Source organism: Typopeltis vanoorti, chromosome 18, assembly GCF_054136105.1.
Source record: "Typopeltis vanoorti isolate ZY-2024b chromosome 18, IOZ_Tvanoo_1.0, whole genome shotgun sequence".
NCBI classification, from domain to species: domain Eukaryota; kingdom Metazoa; phylum Arthropoda; class Arachnida; order Uropygi; family Thelyphonidae; genus Typopeltis; species Typopeltis vanoorti.
Genome location: NC_143566.1, coordinates 50296211 through 50315273, shown reverse-complemented (window position 1 = coordinate 50315273; position 19063 = coordinate 50296211). Strand labels below are relative to the sequence as shown.

General features: G+C 36.1%; 1 protein-coding gene across 1 annotated transcript in view; it reads left to right on the top strand.

Annotated features, from left to right (window-relative positions):
* LOC150096662 (oxysterol-binding protein-related protein 11) overlaps positions 1-19063 on the top strand; it is a 263387-nt gene that overhangs the window by 196120 nt on the left and 48204 nt on the right. The window contains exons 8-9 of the mRNA XM_090408675.1: positions 16772-16813; positions 17015-17095. Coding sequence (XP_090264801.1) covers positions 16772-16813; positions 17015-17095 — 123 coding nt within the window. The remainder of the gene's footprint in view (positions 1-16771; positions 16814-17014; positions 17096-19063) is intronic.

Below are 19063 nucleotides of genomic sequence, written 5' to 3'. Positions count from 1 at the left end.
ATCACCAGAGGTCCCACCTTACATTCCAGGCCACCTACTACTGCTCTTAGAGGGCGCTCCAACTAGATAGTTGGAGTTAATAATTTATTAAGATAACAGTATGGTACTCTGAGGGGTCACGTGGCTTTCTAAAGTCATGCCTTAGTAATTTATTAACTTTTTATAATAGAGTAATGGTTCCACGTACAAAATTATAGATCAAGACCTCACTGTGAAAACTTTGTTGTCAAAGGAAGAAGTCCGAAAATTACTGAAAAAAGTGACTTCCTAGCCAAAAGAAATCATCAGAAAAATAACTCTTTCTTTTAAGGTTACATGGTGATCAGCATTCATATTTACGAATTTAGGGACACAAAACACACGTGTTGAAATGATTATTTTACTTATTATTAATAAAATAACAATTGACATTTCAACCCCTGTATTGAGGTCATCATCAGAAAAATACATGTGTATATGAAAACAAGCCAAATGCTCTTGCACTCTACAAAGGTAAATTGAATCTACGCTGTTAATTGATCTTTTACTTAGCCTGACCTCTAGTGGTAAAAAAAAAAAAAAAAACACCACAATAAACCCTGCTAAAGTCCTCCCATACTAAGCTTTTCTTCAGAAATTGTACATTTCGGGTTGCTATTGAATGTTTAAAAAAAAAAAAAAAAACTTGTATTGAGATTTTTTTTTTGGCTTTTTCTGGTTTCTATAATGGTTGCAAATGGGTCCTTCACATTTTTGGAATGGTTAGACCATCATTTTTGTTCGATGTTTCAATGTTATTTCAATGCCTCTAACATAAGGAATGGAAATGGCATTCTTGAAATCTTTTTTGTTTTTAGTGGTGTCTCTGTGGAGGATCTTGTGAATAGTTTTTTTACTGTATCCATTTTTTATATGATTGATGATCTTGTATTTCCAGTTTAGAGCTTTCTCATTTGAACAAATAGTTTGTGCTCTGTGTTTAAGGGTACTTGTGACACCTAGTTTTTGTGTTGGGTGATGGTAATAATTTTTGTATGTGTAGGCTTGTGGTAGACTGACAAGGAGAGACAGCCTGAGGGGAAGACATATGAAAAGTGTGTCTAGGAAAGGAAGAGAGTTGTTTTTTTTTTTCTATTTCAATGGTGAATTGGATACGTTTGTGTTGTTTGTTCAGGTGGCTAAGGAATGTATTTAATGTGTCACTGCCATGGGGCCAAATGACGAAAATATCATCAATGTATCTGAGCCAAATTTTGAGCTTTAGGCACGCTGACTCTAGAGCTCCTTGCCCAAAGTCTTCCATATAAAAGTTAGGGGGGGGGAGTGGTGAGTCCATGGCTGTACCTTCTTTTTGAAGGTAAAAATTGTTTTGCCAAACGAAATATCTGGAGCGGAATGTGTGGGCAAAGAGGGCCGTGATGTCGTGTGGAAATATGTTCTGTAGGAGCATAATAGTATCATTGATCAGGACATTGGTGAAAAGGGCAGTTACATCAAAGCCGACTAATAAATTTTGGTCATTGATTGTAATGTTTTTAATTTTGCTTATGAAATGTTGTGTATTTTTTATGTAGGAAGGGGATGACCTACCAATTCCTTGAGTGTGGCCGCTAATTTTTTGGCTAAGTGGTTTCGTGCTGTCGATTCCTTCAACAATCGGACGTAGTAGCTTGTTTGTTTGGTGTATTTTTGGCATGCTGGCATAATGAGGTATTAGTTTTTGGTAGTTTCTTCTGGCCAGATTTAATTAATTCAGTTGTTTTCTTTTTGATGCGTTTCATGGGGTTGTAGTTTACCATTTGTTAGGTGTTGTGGTCCGATACCAAATGGTTCATTTTTTCTATGTAGGTTGTCCGATTTAAAACAACAGTAGCATTTCCTTTATCTGCTTTTGTGATTATAATGTCCTTGTTAGTTTTTAGGGATTTGACAACCAGTTTTTCCATTTTCTGCTTAGTTTTTTGTTTGAGTTTAGTATGCATGATGTTTCCATATGTATTTTGTCAGCTAGATTGGTGGGGAGTGATCGTAGATCCCTTTCGATATGATAAATGATATCCAGTTTGTTTACTGACCTTGGTGCAATGTCGTAGTTTAGGCCTTTTTCCAGTAGCGAGAGTTCACCTTGGGTGAGGTTGTAGTTTGATTTGTTAATAACCAGGCCATGGTCCGATGGTGGTTGGTTGCTCCTAACTTCATATGTGGGTGATTGGCTGCGCCTTTGGTTATGGCGTCCTAATTGTCTTGTGCTTTCTTGCTGTTTTAGTGCTTCGAACTTCTTTATTAATTTTTCCTTGTTTTTGAGCAATAGGTGCTTGCCATGTCATCTGTGATCTTGTCTAAAATATCCCAAATTTCAGGATTAACGTAGCTGGATAGCTCTAATTTTAGTTGTGAAACTCTGGCTTGGGCAGATGCTAAGTTTCTTTGTGATTCATGGATTTGTTCCCTTAACAATGCTTTTTCCAACTGGGCATAAATACAGAGCGCTTTAGTTGATGTAAACTTCTTTTTTAGTTTAATGAGTTGGGTATTAAGTTGCAGTCTCTACATCGTTTCAGAAAGACTAGTCGATTATTAACAAGGAAACGTGTCTTTAGCTTACCGTAGAGGCTGCGCTGCTTGTGGGTCAAATCTCCATGGATTATGATGACTCTTTATTTTAAGGTTACATGGTGATTAGCATTCATATTTACAAATTCACAAGATCCTCTACACCACTATAAATCAAAAAAAAAAGATTTCAAGAATGCCATTTCCATTCCTTATGTTAGAGGCATTTCGAAAAAAATAGAAATCTACACAAATACAACACCTACTCAGCTTTTCCAAAGATCCTCTTCCACACCTAGCCAACCCAGGGGTTTACAAAATACAATGCACATGTAACTTACCATACATAGGAGAAATAGGGCAAACCATCCCAATTAGGAAGGACGAACACAAACGACACATTAAATACCTCCATTTTGGAAAAACTGGCCTTTCAGATCACGCATTTCAGACATATCACAGAATTGATTGGGAAGGTACCAAGTCCCTACACCACACCAAAACCTTGTTCGAGAGGAAATTTAAAGAATCATGAAATGCTCAAACACAATCCTAACCTGAACAAAAATGACAGTCTAACCATTCCAAAAATGTGGAGGACCCATTTGTGACCATTATAGCAACCAGAACAAGCCAAAGAAAAATCTCAATACAAGAAGACTTGGTGAAGTCGTTTTTTTTTAAACATTCAATAGCAACCTGAACTGTACAAGTCCTGAAGAAAAGCTTGGTACAGAGGACTTTAGCAGGGTTTATTGTAGTGTTTTTTTTTTTTTTGTAAAAGATCAATTAACGGCATAGATTCAATTTACCTTTGTAGAGTGCAAGAGCATCCAGCTTGTTTTCATATACACAGGTATTTTTCTGATGATGACCTCAACACAGGGGTTGAAATGTCAATTATTATTTTATTAATAATAAGTAAAATAATCATTTCAACACGTGTGTTTTGTGTCCCTGAATTCATAAATATGAATCAAAAAAATAAAACCAGTTCATGTTAAGCCATCCTGTATTTATGGATTACTAAATTACTAAAAATCCACAAACCTAATATCCCCGTACACTCCATAGTCAATAGCATAGATATTCCCACATATAATCTGGCCCAGTTAGCCAAGTTGCATGTGCTCCTTACTGGCAACTCCTCTACTTTTGTAAAAAATTCAGTCCATTTCAAAACACTAGTTAAAAATCATATCCTTAAAAATTCAGACATAATGGTTAGTTTTGATGTCACCTCTTTATTTATCAATGTACCACTTATAGACACTCTTGATTTGATCAAGTCAAAATTTTCCCCTGGTATCTTTGAATTATTCAAATTTACTATGTATACAGGTTACTTTACATGGGAAGAAAAAAATCAATGAACAGATTAATGGCTGCTATGGGTTCCCCCCCCTCTCCTTTTGGCAAACTTTTACATGGAACACTTTGAAAACAACGTACTTATCACAGCTACATACTAGCCACTAGTGTGGTTACACTATGTAGATGATGTATTTGGCATTTGTACCCATGGACAAGACACTTCAGCTGCATTTGTCACCTACCTAAACACCCCAAAATCCATGTCACAGTAGAAAAAGAATCTAATAACTGTTGACCATTTCTTGACACATTAGTCACCTGCCTTTCAGATGGATTACTATCTTTTTTCCATTTACAGAAAGCCAACACACACACACACACACACACACACACACACACACACACACACACACACACACACACACACACACACACACACACACACAGGAAGATACCTACATAAGCAATCACATCATCATCATCCAGTCCAACAGTATGGCATTTTAAAACACTTACACACAGATCCAGAGCCATTTGTTCTAACAATACAGCTTTGTCTACAGAACTCAAATACCTGTGCTATACATTCTTGGCCAACGGCTACAACTCATACAAAATAGATAAAATACTACATAACCCCATTACCCCCCCCTCAATACACAGGAAACCACAGCATTACCATTTCTATTCCCTATGTCAGAGGTACATCAGAAAAGATAGCCAGAGTACCGAGGATAAACTGCTCACCTAAGGATAAACTTCACCCTCGAGACCTTGGAGTGTATGAAGGTCTCTGTAACTTGTCCTACTATGGGCAAACAGGAAGCTCAGTTAACATCCACCTGGAAGAACATAAAAAATACATTTGCTACTATTACTATGGCAAGTCAGGACTGGCAGACCATGTTTTGGACACTCCTTCACACAGGATTAGATGGAAAAATTTGGAAGACTGTTATCTTAAGAGCAACTCCCCATAGCTGTAATGTTTTTTTTTTACATTATAGTGTCAGTTTAACATTATAGGGTGCAAAAATAGGCCTTTTTTTAGGTCTTATGTCCATTACAATTGTATTGTTTCATTTACTCACTGTCACATATACAAGCTGTGTTGTGCTCTGACAATGCTGATTTGAAATTTAGTGAAATATAAGCAGTTAATAAAACATCTTTTTGATAAAATTGTTTGGTGGTGTTAATACCATAAAAATGAATCATGAATAACCGTCAACGCCTAAGCTTATCTGTTAGATTAATTTCTACATAAATGGCATAGGAAATAATCTGAAGGAAATATTCAGTTGTTTGCTGATGATGCTAAATTAGGTAGAGTAATTGTTAATGCTGGATGATTTAAATAGACTCTCAGTATGGTCAAAAGATAATGGGTGTCAGTTTAACATGGAGAAATGTAAAGTTATGCATTTTTGGATAAATAGATTACAAGCTGTGTATCACATTGATGGAACTGTACTCCAGGAAATAGCTGAAACCAGGGATTTAGAGGGGGGGGGGACAGAGAGTTGAAGTTTAGAAGGCATATTGCTAAGGTAGCTTCTAAGATTACTTAGCTATTGAAGAACACACAAGTAGAGATAAGGAAGTTGTTATTCCTCTTTATATGGCCTTAATTAGTGCACATCTGGATTACTGTGCTCAAATCTGATCTCCTAGGTTTCTTGCAAATGAAGAAATGGTGAAGAGGATTCAGAGATGAGCAACCAAGATGGTGAGTGGTCTGTGGAATGTTTCCTATAAGGATAGATTGAAGATGTGTGGATTGCAGAAGTTGGAAGAGAGACAAAAGGGAGGAGATTTGATAGAAACATTTAAGTTATTTAAAGGGTTTTATAGAATTGCTGCTGGAGAAATGTTTCAAAACTTGGGTAGAGGGAGCAGAAGAAGAGGTTATCCCTGGAAGTTGAGTAAATAGTTAGTGGGGATATGAGGACTAGATTTTTCACTTGGTGAGTTGTGCATGGAATGGGTTGCCAGTATCAGTTGTTAGCACTTTGTTAATGGGTTCATGGAGATGTATGATAGATTGAGTGGATAGTTTGAGTCTTCTGACTCCAAGGATGTGTCCATACAATAATTATAATAAGTTTTAAAAGAGGTATACCGTGAGTAGACATATCGATACAAAATAAATAATGGAAAAAACTCACGTAGAAAGATTATTTAATAGTATAATTTTCGCCTGTGTGTCACAGGCATCTTCAGTACATTAAGCTCAAAATTAAACACTAACTGACAATTCCAAAAAGCGCCACCTAAGTAGCTGGTGTAAGATAACTAAAAAGGTCAATAACTTTCCTAAAAAAAAAAAAAAAAAATTAATACAATAAAAAGTTAGGAAAGATTAGCTGATTTGTAAAGTACTATCTCCCATAAAGGGGATAGACGTAAGCCGTCGTATCTGTTTAAGTTAGGAGAATGAAGTAGAGTTTCACATGTTTCTTTATAAAGGCGTTCCATGAGAAACTGACTTTTGTGAAGAACTCTTGTCTTTCTCCAATGAACTCTGTGTCTAGTGAAGATGGCATGTTCAGAAAGTCCAGACTTTTCAGGTTTAAAGTATTCAATATAAGATTGGTGTTCTTCTAGCGAATAGAGGCAGATCTTCCCGTTTGTCCGAAATAAGATAATCCACAAGAGCACGGAATCTGGTAGACACCTGGATGATTAAGATGTGGAAGCTTGTCCTTAGGAGAAGTGAGAAAGGTGGAGATTTTTCTAAACGATCGAAAGGCAACAAAAATATTCAGTGGTTTTAAAACTTTTGCTATACGTTCACTGATGCCTTGTACATAAGGGATAGTAATGCGCGTTATTTCCTCTGTGTTTGAAGAGGAAGACATATTAAAACTACTCAAAGTTCTTTTAATGAAGCAATTCTTATAACCATTAGATAGAAAGGAAGAAGTTATATATTGTAGTTCTTTCTGTAAAAGATCGTCTGAAGAACAAAAGGAGTGGGCCCGATCAGATGATCTTTTACTTTTTAATGTTTTAAAATTTATAATGACCAGTATTCCCCAAGAGGTGCAATAAGTACATACAAAAAACTGTTTACAACATAAAACAAGAACCAGAATTACCATTATATAAATAAAACTGACATTTAAATCAAAGCACCTTTTCTAATTTTCTTTACTCAACTAAAAATTCTCACTCATCACAAACAAGCAAATAAGTTTTTCTGTGTGTGTGTGTGTGTGTGTGTGTGTGCATTTGCATATTTTTTATGTGATTTCCACTCACAAGCCTGTAGTACATTTAGTACTGTCAATGAGCTAAGAAGTTTTTTTTATTCTATTTTTTTATTAATTTTAGAAGTTGTTTATTTTTATTTATTTTTTTACAAAATCCAGAAATCCTACTCTAGAGACCAACATGTAAATTTTTCCAGTCACTTTAGGCCTCCAATAAGAAGGATACTAGTCTCACATCAGACCATAAAATTCATCTCCCACCTAAACACAATCACAAACAACTATGCCTGTGTGGAATTCAAACCTGCAACCTTATTGGTTGGACAGCAGATGCACTAACAACTCATCCTACTAGGCTTACAATTTATACATAAATGTATTAAGTAGCTGCGTATTATATGCAACTGTGCACTGTATTGGCATGATTATTATCTGTTACATTGTATCTGTTATACAAACTATTTGTTTAATCCTTATGAGTTAGCTAGGGAGTTGACTGTACTACTGTATGTTATCTATCAGTCAGGTATCCTTAATTTAAGAAATAGAGTTCTTCCAACTATTTAGCACAGTTCACTTTGAAATCTTGTTTCTAAAATTCAAACCGAGCTTATTTTATTTAACTTTCTTTCATGTCAGAGCAAGCAAAATACAAGAGCAAAACAATATGCTTCTCTCTCTCTCTTTCTTTCTGTGTATACATGCACACACATACTCTAGTCACAAATTGAATAGTGGCTGTAAGTAATATTTGTGTTCTGGGATATATGTAGGCAAATGTTTTGAGGATAGGTTGAATCTTTGTCAGCTTTCAGATTCTTAAAGAAATATGCATATAGTGGTAAACAAATCTCATCTTAACACATTCACATTGGAGAGTGTTAGGTACCTGTTATGCTGATTGCAGGAACTCACTTTTCCATATGTATGTCACTTCCACATCAAACAGTGTGTATTTTCACAAAGGTTATACAGCATGTTCAACTTTTTCTGTAGAATTTTGTAAAATTATCATTTGTGATAATTTATTATGTTCAGCAAATACTTTTAAAGAAAAAAAAATTTGCTGAACATAAATTCTTTACTTTCTGCATTATAAAACAGGCATTCCCACATATTTTCTGCAACTGAATATTTGAAAGAGAATGTTTGGAGCAAATGTATGTATATTTAGTTAGATACAGTGTTTGGTGCTATGATAAAAATTAAAAATTATTTTGCCTGCTTGTAAGCAGTGTACTATATATTCAATATGGTGTTTTTTCATAAGGATAGAAAGGAGAAGAAGGTAGGAGGACGGCTTCTGATAGTACGGAAATTGTGTCCACATAAGATAGATATGAAAGAGGGGAATAGTGTAATGGTTTTGAGACAGTGTGATTTGAGCAGAGATTGACAGGAAGAGATATTTAGTTGGATGTTGCTATAGACCAGGGAACGTTGGGGGGTGGGGTGAAATGTATAAGCAACTTGGGAAGGTGAACAAGAGAAGGATGATTATTATAGGTGATTTTAATTATGGTGGTATAGATTGCAATGAAGAGATAATTTCAGAATAAAGAAAATGAATTTCTTGAGAGACGTTTGTCTTAGGCAGTATGTAAAGGAGAGTACATGAGGATTGAGAATTTTAGAGCTGATCAATTCATCAGAAGATGTGATTTTGAGTGGGGTTTTGAACTTCCCTCCAGTTGGTGAGAGTAATCATGAAGTAATTATTTGGATTGTGGCTAGCCATGTGAACACTTCTGAGAGGGAAAGGATATATGTGGAATTACAAAGCTGGTGATTGCAATCAGCTTAGGAGACAGCTTGGAACTATAGCATGGAATGAGGAGTTGAGCAGACAATAGATAAATAAATAGATAAATTGTAACCAGCTTGGGAACTTACAAAGAAATACTTAACAGCATTAATGTGTGAATGTATTCCAAAGGTCAAATGAATTTTAGTTGGATGTTGGATTGAAATAAACAAGGTAGGTGTCAAATGGATAAATGACGGGAGTAAGCATGAAATCAGGAAGAAGAAGAAGGTACTTTTGGAGGCATCACAAGGTGAATAATAATAATAATCAGTGGCATGAAAAGTATAAACAGCTGGCTAGAAGAGTGGCTCAGTTGGTAAAGACAGTAAAAGTGCAGTATGGGCAGAAATTAGCAAATCAAGCCAAGAAAAACCCTACAGAGTTTTTCAGGTGTGTGGCAAGTGGAAGGAAAAATTATTACTGTAAGATGATGTTAATGGATGAAAATGGTAGAATGGTAACTGCTGCAGAAGACATTGTTGAGGTATTCCGTGACTAATTTATAAGGGTGTTTCATTCTCATCAGGGTGAAATCATAAAATCCTCAAATACGTTTGAGGATTTCATGATTCCAAGAAAAACCCTCTGGAGTTTTTTATGTGACAAGTAGGAAGAAGAATGGTTATGGCAAGATGATGTTGAAGGATATAAGTGAGAGATTTGTCACTGCTGCAGGGACATAGTTCAACATAGTTCTTCTGATTTCACATTAAGTCCCAATGTGAAATCAGAAGCTCAGATATGTAGAATGAAATGAGAGAAGATTTAATAGTGAGCAAGCAAGAGGCATAGGAGGAGTTTAGTAAGCTAAATGTCAATAAGACAATAGGACTTGATTATATATCACCACATGCCTTAAAGGAATGCTCCATGGAGTTAGCATCAGCCTTGTCTTACCCCTTTAACAAGTCTTGCAATAATACCAGTACCAGAGAAGTGGAAGGAAGGTAAAATTGTTCCACTTCATAAAAGTAAGATAAAACTCAAGGCTACAATTATAGAATTATAAGTCAATTTGTATATCTGGGATTGTAGTTAAGAGTACATGGTGAGAACTGGGATACAAAAGTGGGTTGATAACAGATATTCTTTGTGCTTGAATATCTTCAGCATCAATTTGTTAAAGGGAAGTCGTGCTTTACCAACTTGCTTATGTACTATTGTAAAATCTCACATGAATAACATTATGTTCATTTTACAAGTTTTCTCTAAAGATATATAGAATTGTTATTGCCTGTGAACTTACCAAAAATCCTTTGTATATAATAATCTCGTTACGAAACTATGTTTAATCAAATGTGTGATGTATGAAGTGTGACATCATCAAGTCCCGATATTAGCTCATTTCCATGTATGGTAATATTGAACATTGCGCATGCACGCTACATAAAAATCAGGCCTATATAAGCTCTAAAGGAGACATCTCGGAATTTTTTTATCGTCTCTTCTCCCTGGATCCATTGGTGGTCATTGGAAAGAGAGATATCTTGGGTTTTTTTTGCCGTCTCCTCTCCTGAGGTCTACTGTTGGTCATCAGAAAGAGAGAAATCTTGGGGGTCTCAGCCTTCTCTCCCCCTGGGTCCACCACCAGAAGTCCTGCTATCCATTGCTAGAGCATTTCATGTTGGGAAGTTTGTACAAGTCGCCATGGAGAGCCAATTGCAAAAAGCATTCATCAGATGGTCAAGGCCACCATAGTCCAGAATCGGAAGGAAAAATGATAATGATGACAGAAGACAAAGAAAACAGCAGGAAACAAAGAACAGGCATACTTAGAAGAAAGAAAGATCGTGTAGACAAAGAAATCAAGTAAGGACTGTAGTGAATGAAAGAAGTATACGATGTATAATGCATCATAAGTACAAAAAAAGATTTGTAAGCTTCTGGACAAATCACATTCATTTACATAAAAAATATCTATGTAAATGAGTACGTACCTATTCCAAGAGTAAGCTTTATTCTGTATGTAGAAAACATAAGTTATTGTTGATAGAGCATATGCTTGACAAGTTTATTTGTTTAATGGATAAGAATGACTAGTAACAAATTAAGCTTAAATCATAAGATAGAATTGTAGGAGATCTAACATAGAATAACTTGTAATAATCTAAGACTTGAAATTTCATTGTGTCAATGCTTATATGTAAATTGAACGTTGCATATAGAATTCTTGATTTGATTAAATTAGTTTGTGAATGATACCATGAGACTGGTCTGTCAGTGCACTGATTTGAAAACTATGAACAACCTGCACATATCTGACTAATAAGGGGAGGGTATTTATGATATGCTAAATGAAAAGTTAAAGCCACGACTGATATAAAGGTCAGAAGAACGGGGAATAATATTTGCTTTATCTTTGTTTATATTTCTTACAAACTCACACTCAATAAGTAGTTTAACTAGCACAGCCATAAATCATATAAATTTGTTAAATTGCAGAGTGTGAGCGAAAGTAAGAAAGACAGAGCAACAAAGTCAAGACAAATTACACTATAACAAGTGACAAATGTCTTCGACAAGGTTGATACATATACAGTGGTATACTTAGATTTTGTAAAGGAGCTGATGGGATTGGATGATAGATTAGTGAGTTGGATGGGCAACTGGCTCTCAAATATGTATGAGCAAGTTGTGTATGGGGGTGCTAGTATCCCAGAAAAAAAGGTCGTTAATGATATGCACAGGAGTCTCATTTGGAACCATTGTCATTGAATTTGTATATTAATGATATTTGGGTGGATTTACAACTGTTTGTAAAACTGTGGTGTCAAGCAGATATTGTGGCTTTACAGGAAGATTGTATGAGTGGGAAAAGGTATGGAACTGTCAGTTCAATATTGCAAAGTGTATAGTTCTGAAATTTGTTAGGCAATAATGGGATTGCAAAGTATGAACTTGGTGGGAAAATTTAGATGGAAGTTGAGGAGACAGGAAACCTTAAGTTGGTGCAAGGATCTGAAGTTGAGAAGTCACATTGCACAAGTTGTGAAGTCATCACATCAGATTATGGCAATTCAAATTCATCTTGTGGCAAATTTGTATAACTGTTGATTTCGAGTACAAAGTGGATGTACATTTTTACAGATTTTTGAATTGTGTGCAAAGGGGTCTCATGATAGCACTGAACAGGATAAAAGACAAAAGGCTGTGGTTAGCAAATTGTGTTTGAAAAGCTCTTTTTAGGAAGGAATAAAGTTACAAACTTGGAGGTCTCAGGAATGTCACCTAGATGATTTCACTCAGCAGAGAATTATTAGAATGCTTGTAGAAGGCTGCAGATTTACTGATATTGCCAGAGAGTTTGGAATCTCACACAGCATTGTATCCAGGCTCTGGGCAGCATTTCAAACCAATGGAATATGTTCCAGATGTTTGCTAAGAAGTTGCCCTCACACAAGCACAGAACATGAAGACAGATTTTTGGTATTAACAGCAAAATGTAATCTATGGCAGATCAGCTTGCAAGTTCTCTCCATTCAAGCACGAGTATGTGGATATCTCAACAGACTGGCAAGATCTGTGATGAGTAGCTTATAAGCCCAAAGACCTGTAGTCTGTATCCCTTTATCCACAGCTCATTGTAGAGAGTACATTTTCAGTGGTGTTCTATCCATAAAAATTGGACAAGACACCATTGGGCTAAAGTTCTCTTTACAGATGAGAGTCATTCCCATCTTTCCTTTGATTCTAGACGACACTTGATCTGGTGTGAAAATGGTACTGTTTGCCATTGTGAGAATGTCCTTGAAAGGAATAGATATGACAGTGCTGGGGTCATGATGTGAGGAGGGATTAAACTTAATGGATGCACCAAGCTACAGGTGCTGATAAAAGGGACTATGACTGTGAACGATATTGCAACAAAGTTCGTCAATGTCGTGTTCAATTGTTACATGGTGCTGCACACAAAGAATTAATTTTTATGGATGACAGTGCCACACCACATCATACATGAGCAGTGGAGATGCTTCTGGAGACCGAGGATATTAATTGAATCGAGTGGCCAGCGTGCTCCCCAGATCCGAACCGCATAGAACACATTTGGGATGCAATAGGGAGATGCATCGCTGCTCGAAATTCCTCTCCAGAAAACAAACAATGCCTTACACTTGCCCTGAAGGAGGAGTGGGCTAGTTTGCCTCAAGAACTCCTGAACTTGGTGTTAAGCGTGGTATCGTTGTGGAAGGTGCATTGCAGTTCTGGGTGCACATATTCCATACTTAAATGTCTCTCTGCATAGTGTTTAAAACACTGTACATTAATTCCTTGACTATGTCCTTAGGAAATTTGTAACTTTTGCCAAAAATTTACTGCAATTTAATTTGTATGAAATTTATAACACAATTTTTGTAATATAATTTTTTAGTATGCTTGGCAATAAATTTATGTCCACATTTGGCTGTAGTCATCAAAAATTTTTTCATATACTGGTAAAAATGTAGTTTGTTCTTAGCTTTTGGGCACCATGTATAAGGCCTTGATCAGGTCTTGTATGTATTATTATGCACAGGTTTGGTCTCCTGGTTTTCATGATGATGAGGATATCGAAAATGATCTAGAGAAGACTGACTAAGGTGATAACTGGCCTTTGGGATGTGGTATATGAAGACAGATTGAGGGAATGAAGAAAGGGAACATGATTGAGACATTTAAGTGGGTAAAGGTTGTTACCAGGTTAACGTGAAAGAAATTTTTCATAGAATGGGAGAAGGGGATAGAACAAGGAGACATCCCTAGAAGCTATAGAAAGAAGGACGTGAACAGGGGCATAAGGAACAGGTTCCCTTGCATGGAGAGTGGTTGGTGAGGGGAATGTACTTCAGGCATATCATTTGATTCATTTCAAACAAAAGGTGATAAAAGTCAGCCATATCATCATTGTTTTCACTTCAGCTCTTCATCCCCCCCCCCCAAATCTCCTCCTTTGTCCCTCTCAAAAATCTTTGATGGTCAGCAGCCATCTTCTTCACTATTAGGAGGCCCACCAGATAATTAATGACCAGTAGCTGGGATTTTGCCACTCTGAATTCTCTGGGTACAAGCCATAGAAAGGTTTAGTGAAACTCGAACTCTGGAAAAAGGCTGCTCACAAAATTATCACCTTAGAATTTGTCTTCTATCTATTGGGTTACCAGCTTTTCCTGTAGTCATTCACTATGTTATGATGGATGACTTCCTTTCTTCAGATTTTTCCACCAGTGCTGGAGAAGAGTTCTGTACTTGCAGTCACTATCTTCATGCTACATAAATGACTTTATCTAACCTTTGCTGATAACAGTACACTTCATTCCTCTTCTTCATTTATATTCCTCAGTGTGCACATTCATTCACTCATTAAATCATTAATATTTTTCTTTTAGTAATGTTTTAAATACTATGCTTGCAAAGAAGTCAACAGATACCATAGTGTGAGGAAAAAATAGCAATGCTGCCCACTTTAATATGATGTAGGGCCTCCTTTTGCTGCAATGACTGCAGCAATCCTACGGGGCATACTTTCCACAAGCATATGATAGCAATCAATGAGAATTTTGGATCATTCTTCCTGTAGGTCTGTAATAAGGTCCTGGATTGTTGTGGGATGGACGTCCCTTGACCTCACAAAACGATCTAGTTCATCCCACAGATGTTCAGTCGGGTTTGAGATCAGGGCTCTCTGGAGTCAAGTGTGTTAACATTCATGTCTACAAACTATACAATTACAGCAGCCTTATGGCATGGTGCTTTGTCTTGCTGAAAGAGAAGATGGTCAGTTCCATAGAAATGCCATTGCATTGTTCAGAATGTTCAGATACCTCTCAGAGTTCAATGTTCATTGCACCACAGAGATCTGAGGCCAATCCAGGAAAAACAGAACCATACCATCACACCACCATCTCTGAATTTCATAGCTGGGGCTATGCACTCTGTTATGAGATGTTCACTATGCATCCTCCACAACTGGCCATCTACTCATTTAAGGGTGTAGCATGATTTGTTGCTCCATAACACTGCTTTCCCAAGCTTCCTCATCCCACTGTTTATGCTCTTTGCACCACTGAAGCTGGTAATGTGGGATTCAGGTAATGTGGGGATTGCATGTTGTGATTTTATCATGGAAAACCATATTGGGAACCTCAGTTCTGTACATCAACTGGATGTACGGAACTCAGCATTCAAAATGTTGGCTGACAAATGGCAGTTTTTACATATTATCCTTCTTGTCACCCCATGATCACGTTCAGTGAGTGTGGTGGGTCATCCACTGTATGTAGCACTTGCAGTTGACTCCCTGTGCTTCCATCTCAGTATGGGATCACTAATTGTTGATTTATAATGGCCTAATTTATCAACAATTTGCCAAACAGATAGGCCTGCAACATGGCATCCTATCACAATACAAACTCTGTCTCTTTTCCTTCTTACAGCCATTTCACCCAAACACAGTTGCAATGACTTGGAGCATCATATTCCTCCAATTTATACTGGCTACCAACATTACTTATTGCATTGCATAATGTTACCTTACCAATGGGGGTATCTATTGACTTCTTGACTTGCTTGGAAAGTAGTGTATGATTTCAGTGGGTAAAAATAATCTTATAATCCTCAATAATATGTCCAGTCTTATTTATGACTTGTAATGGCCTAATTTATTTTCATCCTCCAAAAACTTGGTTCCTTGTCAGTTGAAGATGATGCTTCTCACCTGTACAACTGCTGGCATTGTACAAATTGCAAGTTCATCCACCCTTCCTTGATATGTTCTCCTGATGCATGGATGGTGAACCAAAAATTTCTCTAAGAATGCTTGATGCTGATCTCTTGCTCACAGTATCACTTTAATCTCTCTTGCTCTCTTACATAGATATTCTCTTTCTCCTTTATATCCTTTTTTATATGTATTTTTATGGTCAATGTTCTGCTGCACTGGCCACCATCATTCCTGTATTTTGCTGCATGGTTGGCAAAGTGGTTAGCATATCTGCTCCTCTTCATCCTACCATGGTCATGGATATTTGTAATTGTCTTTCAATGGGAGATGAATTTTATTGCCTGGTGAACTGCTTATTGGAAACTTGAAGTTCCATGTTTAGTCTCTAGAGCAGAGTGTGTGGGTTATATAAAATTAATAAAAAAAAAAAAAATCCTTAGCACACCCATGGTACCAAAATACTATATGTTTACAATCTTTCCTTGATGGGAGTCACATAAAAACTGGATGAATATGAGCAGCTTCTGGACAATATCCATTTTCTGTACAGCTTCTTACTGACTGAATCAGCTCTTTCTTCCTTATACGTTCTAATTATTTCTATAGTCTCCTTCACTCTATCTAGAAAGGCTACAACCTTTAAGGTTAACAGATTTCTTATTTTCCCCTAACCTCTCATCCACACAGCACTGATGTGATAAGTTTGCAACCTGAGATTTTCGTCTGAAGTTAATATAAAAAAATAAACAAAATAAAAAGAAGAAGAATTCATGTGTATAATCCTCAGACCTTTCCCATATTGATTTTCTATCAGCTTTCTCCCCCACCTTACACCCTTCTTCATCCCCTTCCTCTCTCTGCAGATTGAAGTTAAAGGTTTTAATTAGTGCTTTTAATTTTGAATGGTATGCTTTTTCATTTACAGCTAAAATGAATATTAAGAGGAGAACATTCCAATTATATTTGTTTGTTCTTAAAATGTTCTGAAACCTTTGAAGTATTTCATGTCAGAATTATTTATTGACATGAAATCTTTCCACATATTATTAGTTTTCAATTGGACCAGATTATATTCAAATAAAAAAGGACCAGGCTATGATCACCTCCATAAAAATTATTAAAAAAAGTATTGAGTAATTTCTATGAATTCAGTTAATTAGTAATGTAATTCTAATATTATTATGCATTATATTTATTTTGCTACAGGATCTTCCCAGCAGTGGTTCACATGCAAAATGTATTGACACAGTAAGTAATAACATAATTTTTGCTTTGAATACTTTTTTTTTTCTTATTGAATATGTTTCTCAGGTTTTACAACATAGTTTTGTTAATCTTCATGTATTCTCTTCTTTGTTGAAAGTTTCATATCCAAAAAAATTTTAAATGCTATCAAAAAAAAAAAAGAAAGATTTTGTAGCATATACAGTAAAACATTATATCCCATAGGACATGCTTTTGCTCAAAGCTACATCCCATTCCACTCTACAGTGCCTAGATCAGTGTTACACAATTCTTCAGCAGCAGCAGGTATGATTATTTATTTAATATTTTATATCTGTTTGATAATATTTAATATCTGTCCTCTTCTCTTCACACATACAGTGTGAGTGACACTTTACATGGACATGCCCAGCACACTGTAATTAACTAGGGAACCAATACTTCCTCCTTCAAAACTACAGCAATAAAATAATTTCAGCAGACCAGCTGCTAGATAATACTTGGAATTGAACCTGATGCATCAGGAGGCTTTGCAATCAGGTAGTGAATGATCTTTCTGCCATGTACTCTACCTAGTCATGGCTAGAGGAAGTCAGAGTATAGTGGTGTGGGCTATTAATGCCACACACATGGTCTAGGTACCCCATGTGGAAATTATTTCAACAAGTCTTTCACTCCCACTGTATGTTCCTGTTCTATAAGCTTTTAACATTGAAATATGAAAGATACCATAATAAATAATAATAGCAACACTGTAATTCAAGAAAAAAAAATGTCTGAAAAACTACATTTCCATTAAAAAAAAAATCCACCAACATATACATTATTTAGAAAGAAGTAAATGAACCCCAATGGACAAGGTGCATCATGCCATGGAACAAGTCATACATTTGCAGTGCCGGTATAAATTGGAGGAATATGATGCTCCCAAGTCAGTTCAACTGTGTCTGGATGAAATGGCTGCAAGAAGGAAACTGATGGGATTTGAAAGAAGCATTGTGATAGGAGCCATGTTGTAGACGTATCTATTCGGCAAATTGTTGACAAGTTGAAACAATGTCACACCATAAAATCGGTGTTAAACAGAAATGTGCACTCAGTGTATTCTTTCCATCCATCAAATTTTGAGCCACTTTTTTGCATATTTATGTATTTGTTAGAGATTGATTTTTGTTACCAGTTAGTCAGAGAAAGAACAAATCTTTTTTTTTTTTTTTTGTCAGATCTCTTGTGATATAACAAATATATCATATCATGCAGATAGTACCAAAATTAAACAGAGGTTCAGTTAAACAGTATGACATTCAGTTAAGTGGCTGTACTCATTAATTAAAAATAGATGTGTGGCATGGTTAACTGCAAAAGACATCATCATTGCTGGTAATGACTTGCAAAACATCCAGATAGCTCTAAAAGTGGCAAGTAAGGATATTTTACTGCTTTATGAAAAGAAACTGATGAACTGTTTTGAAAAAGACATGGAAAAAATACAGATGTGTTGGCAGTAATAATTTCTGAGAATAAAATATTCTCTGGTCATGTATCATGACTCTCTCAGTAAAGAGATTATACTCATGCACTTGACATCACTTCTGCACATCCCTGTGCTGCCCACAGAATTGCACGAACCTGGTTTAGTTAGTGGCACTGTGCAACCAACATTCATATGTTTATCATACGAATGTTGCAGTGAGGAGATTATGAGAACCGTGTAATAGCTGTAATTGCACTTCACAAGGTTGGAATGCAGCCACTTTTTATTTTCGACACGCAAAAAACAGTATGCAGGTTTGTGTATCGGACTATTAACTTTTATAATGATAAAGAAGATGTATATGACCACCAACTTCATGACTGGGCAACTCGTATATAGAGGCTAATGATTTCACATCACTTGCCTTAATATCTCATAATGCAAAGCACATATCCTTACAGACATGTATAATGCTATGCATTATGGGAAGGGTCACTAACCAGACCGGTTTCGACCCTAATTGAAGTCTCATCAGTGGGAGCCTGACCCAGAAGTGATAGCAAAGTTGAAGTAAAGCAGAAGTCATATTTCCATATTCAAAAAGCCAAAAGGTGTCACACCTTCTTAATAAAAAAACTCTGGATTAGAGATAGATGTTGACATTTTTTCCATTAGCCTCTTTATACAAATTGCCCAGTTGTGAAGTTACTTCACACGCAAACTTTGTTTGCTTAGATTTGGATAAAGAAATAAACCAAGAATATAATTTCTTGGCATCTTTAACTTATAGTGTAACCGAG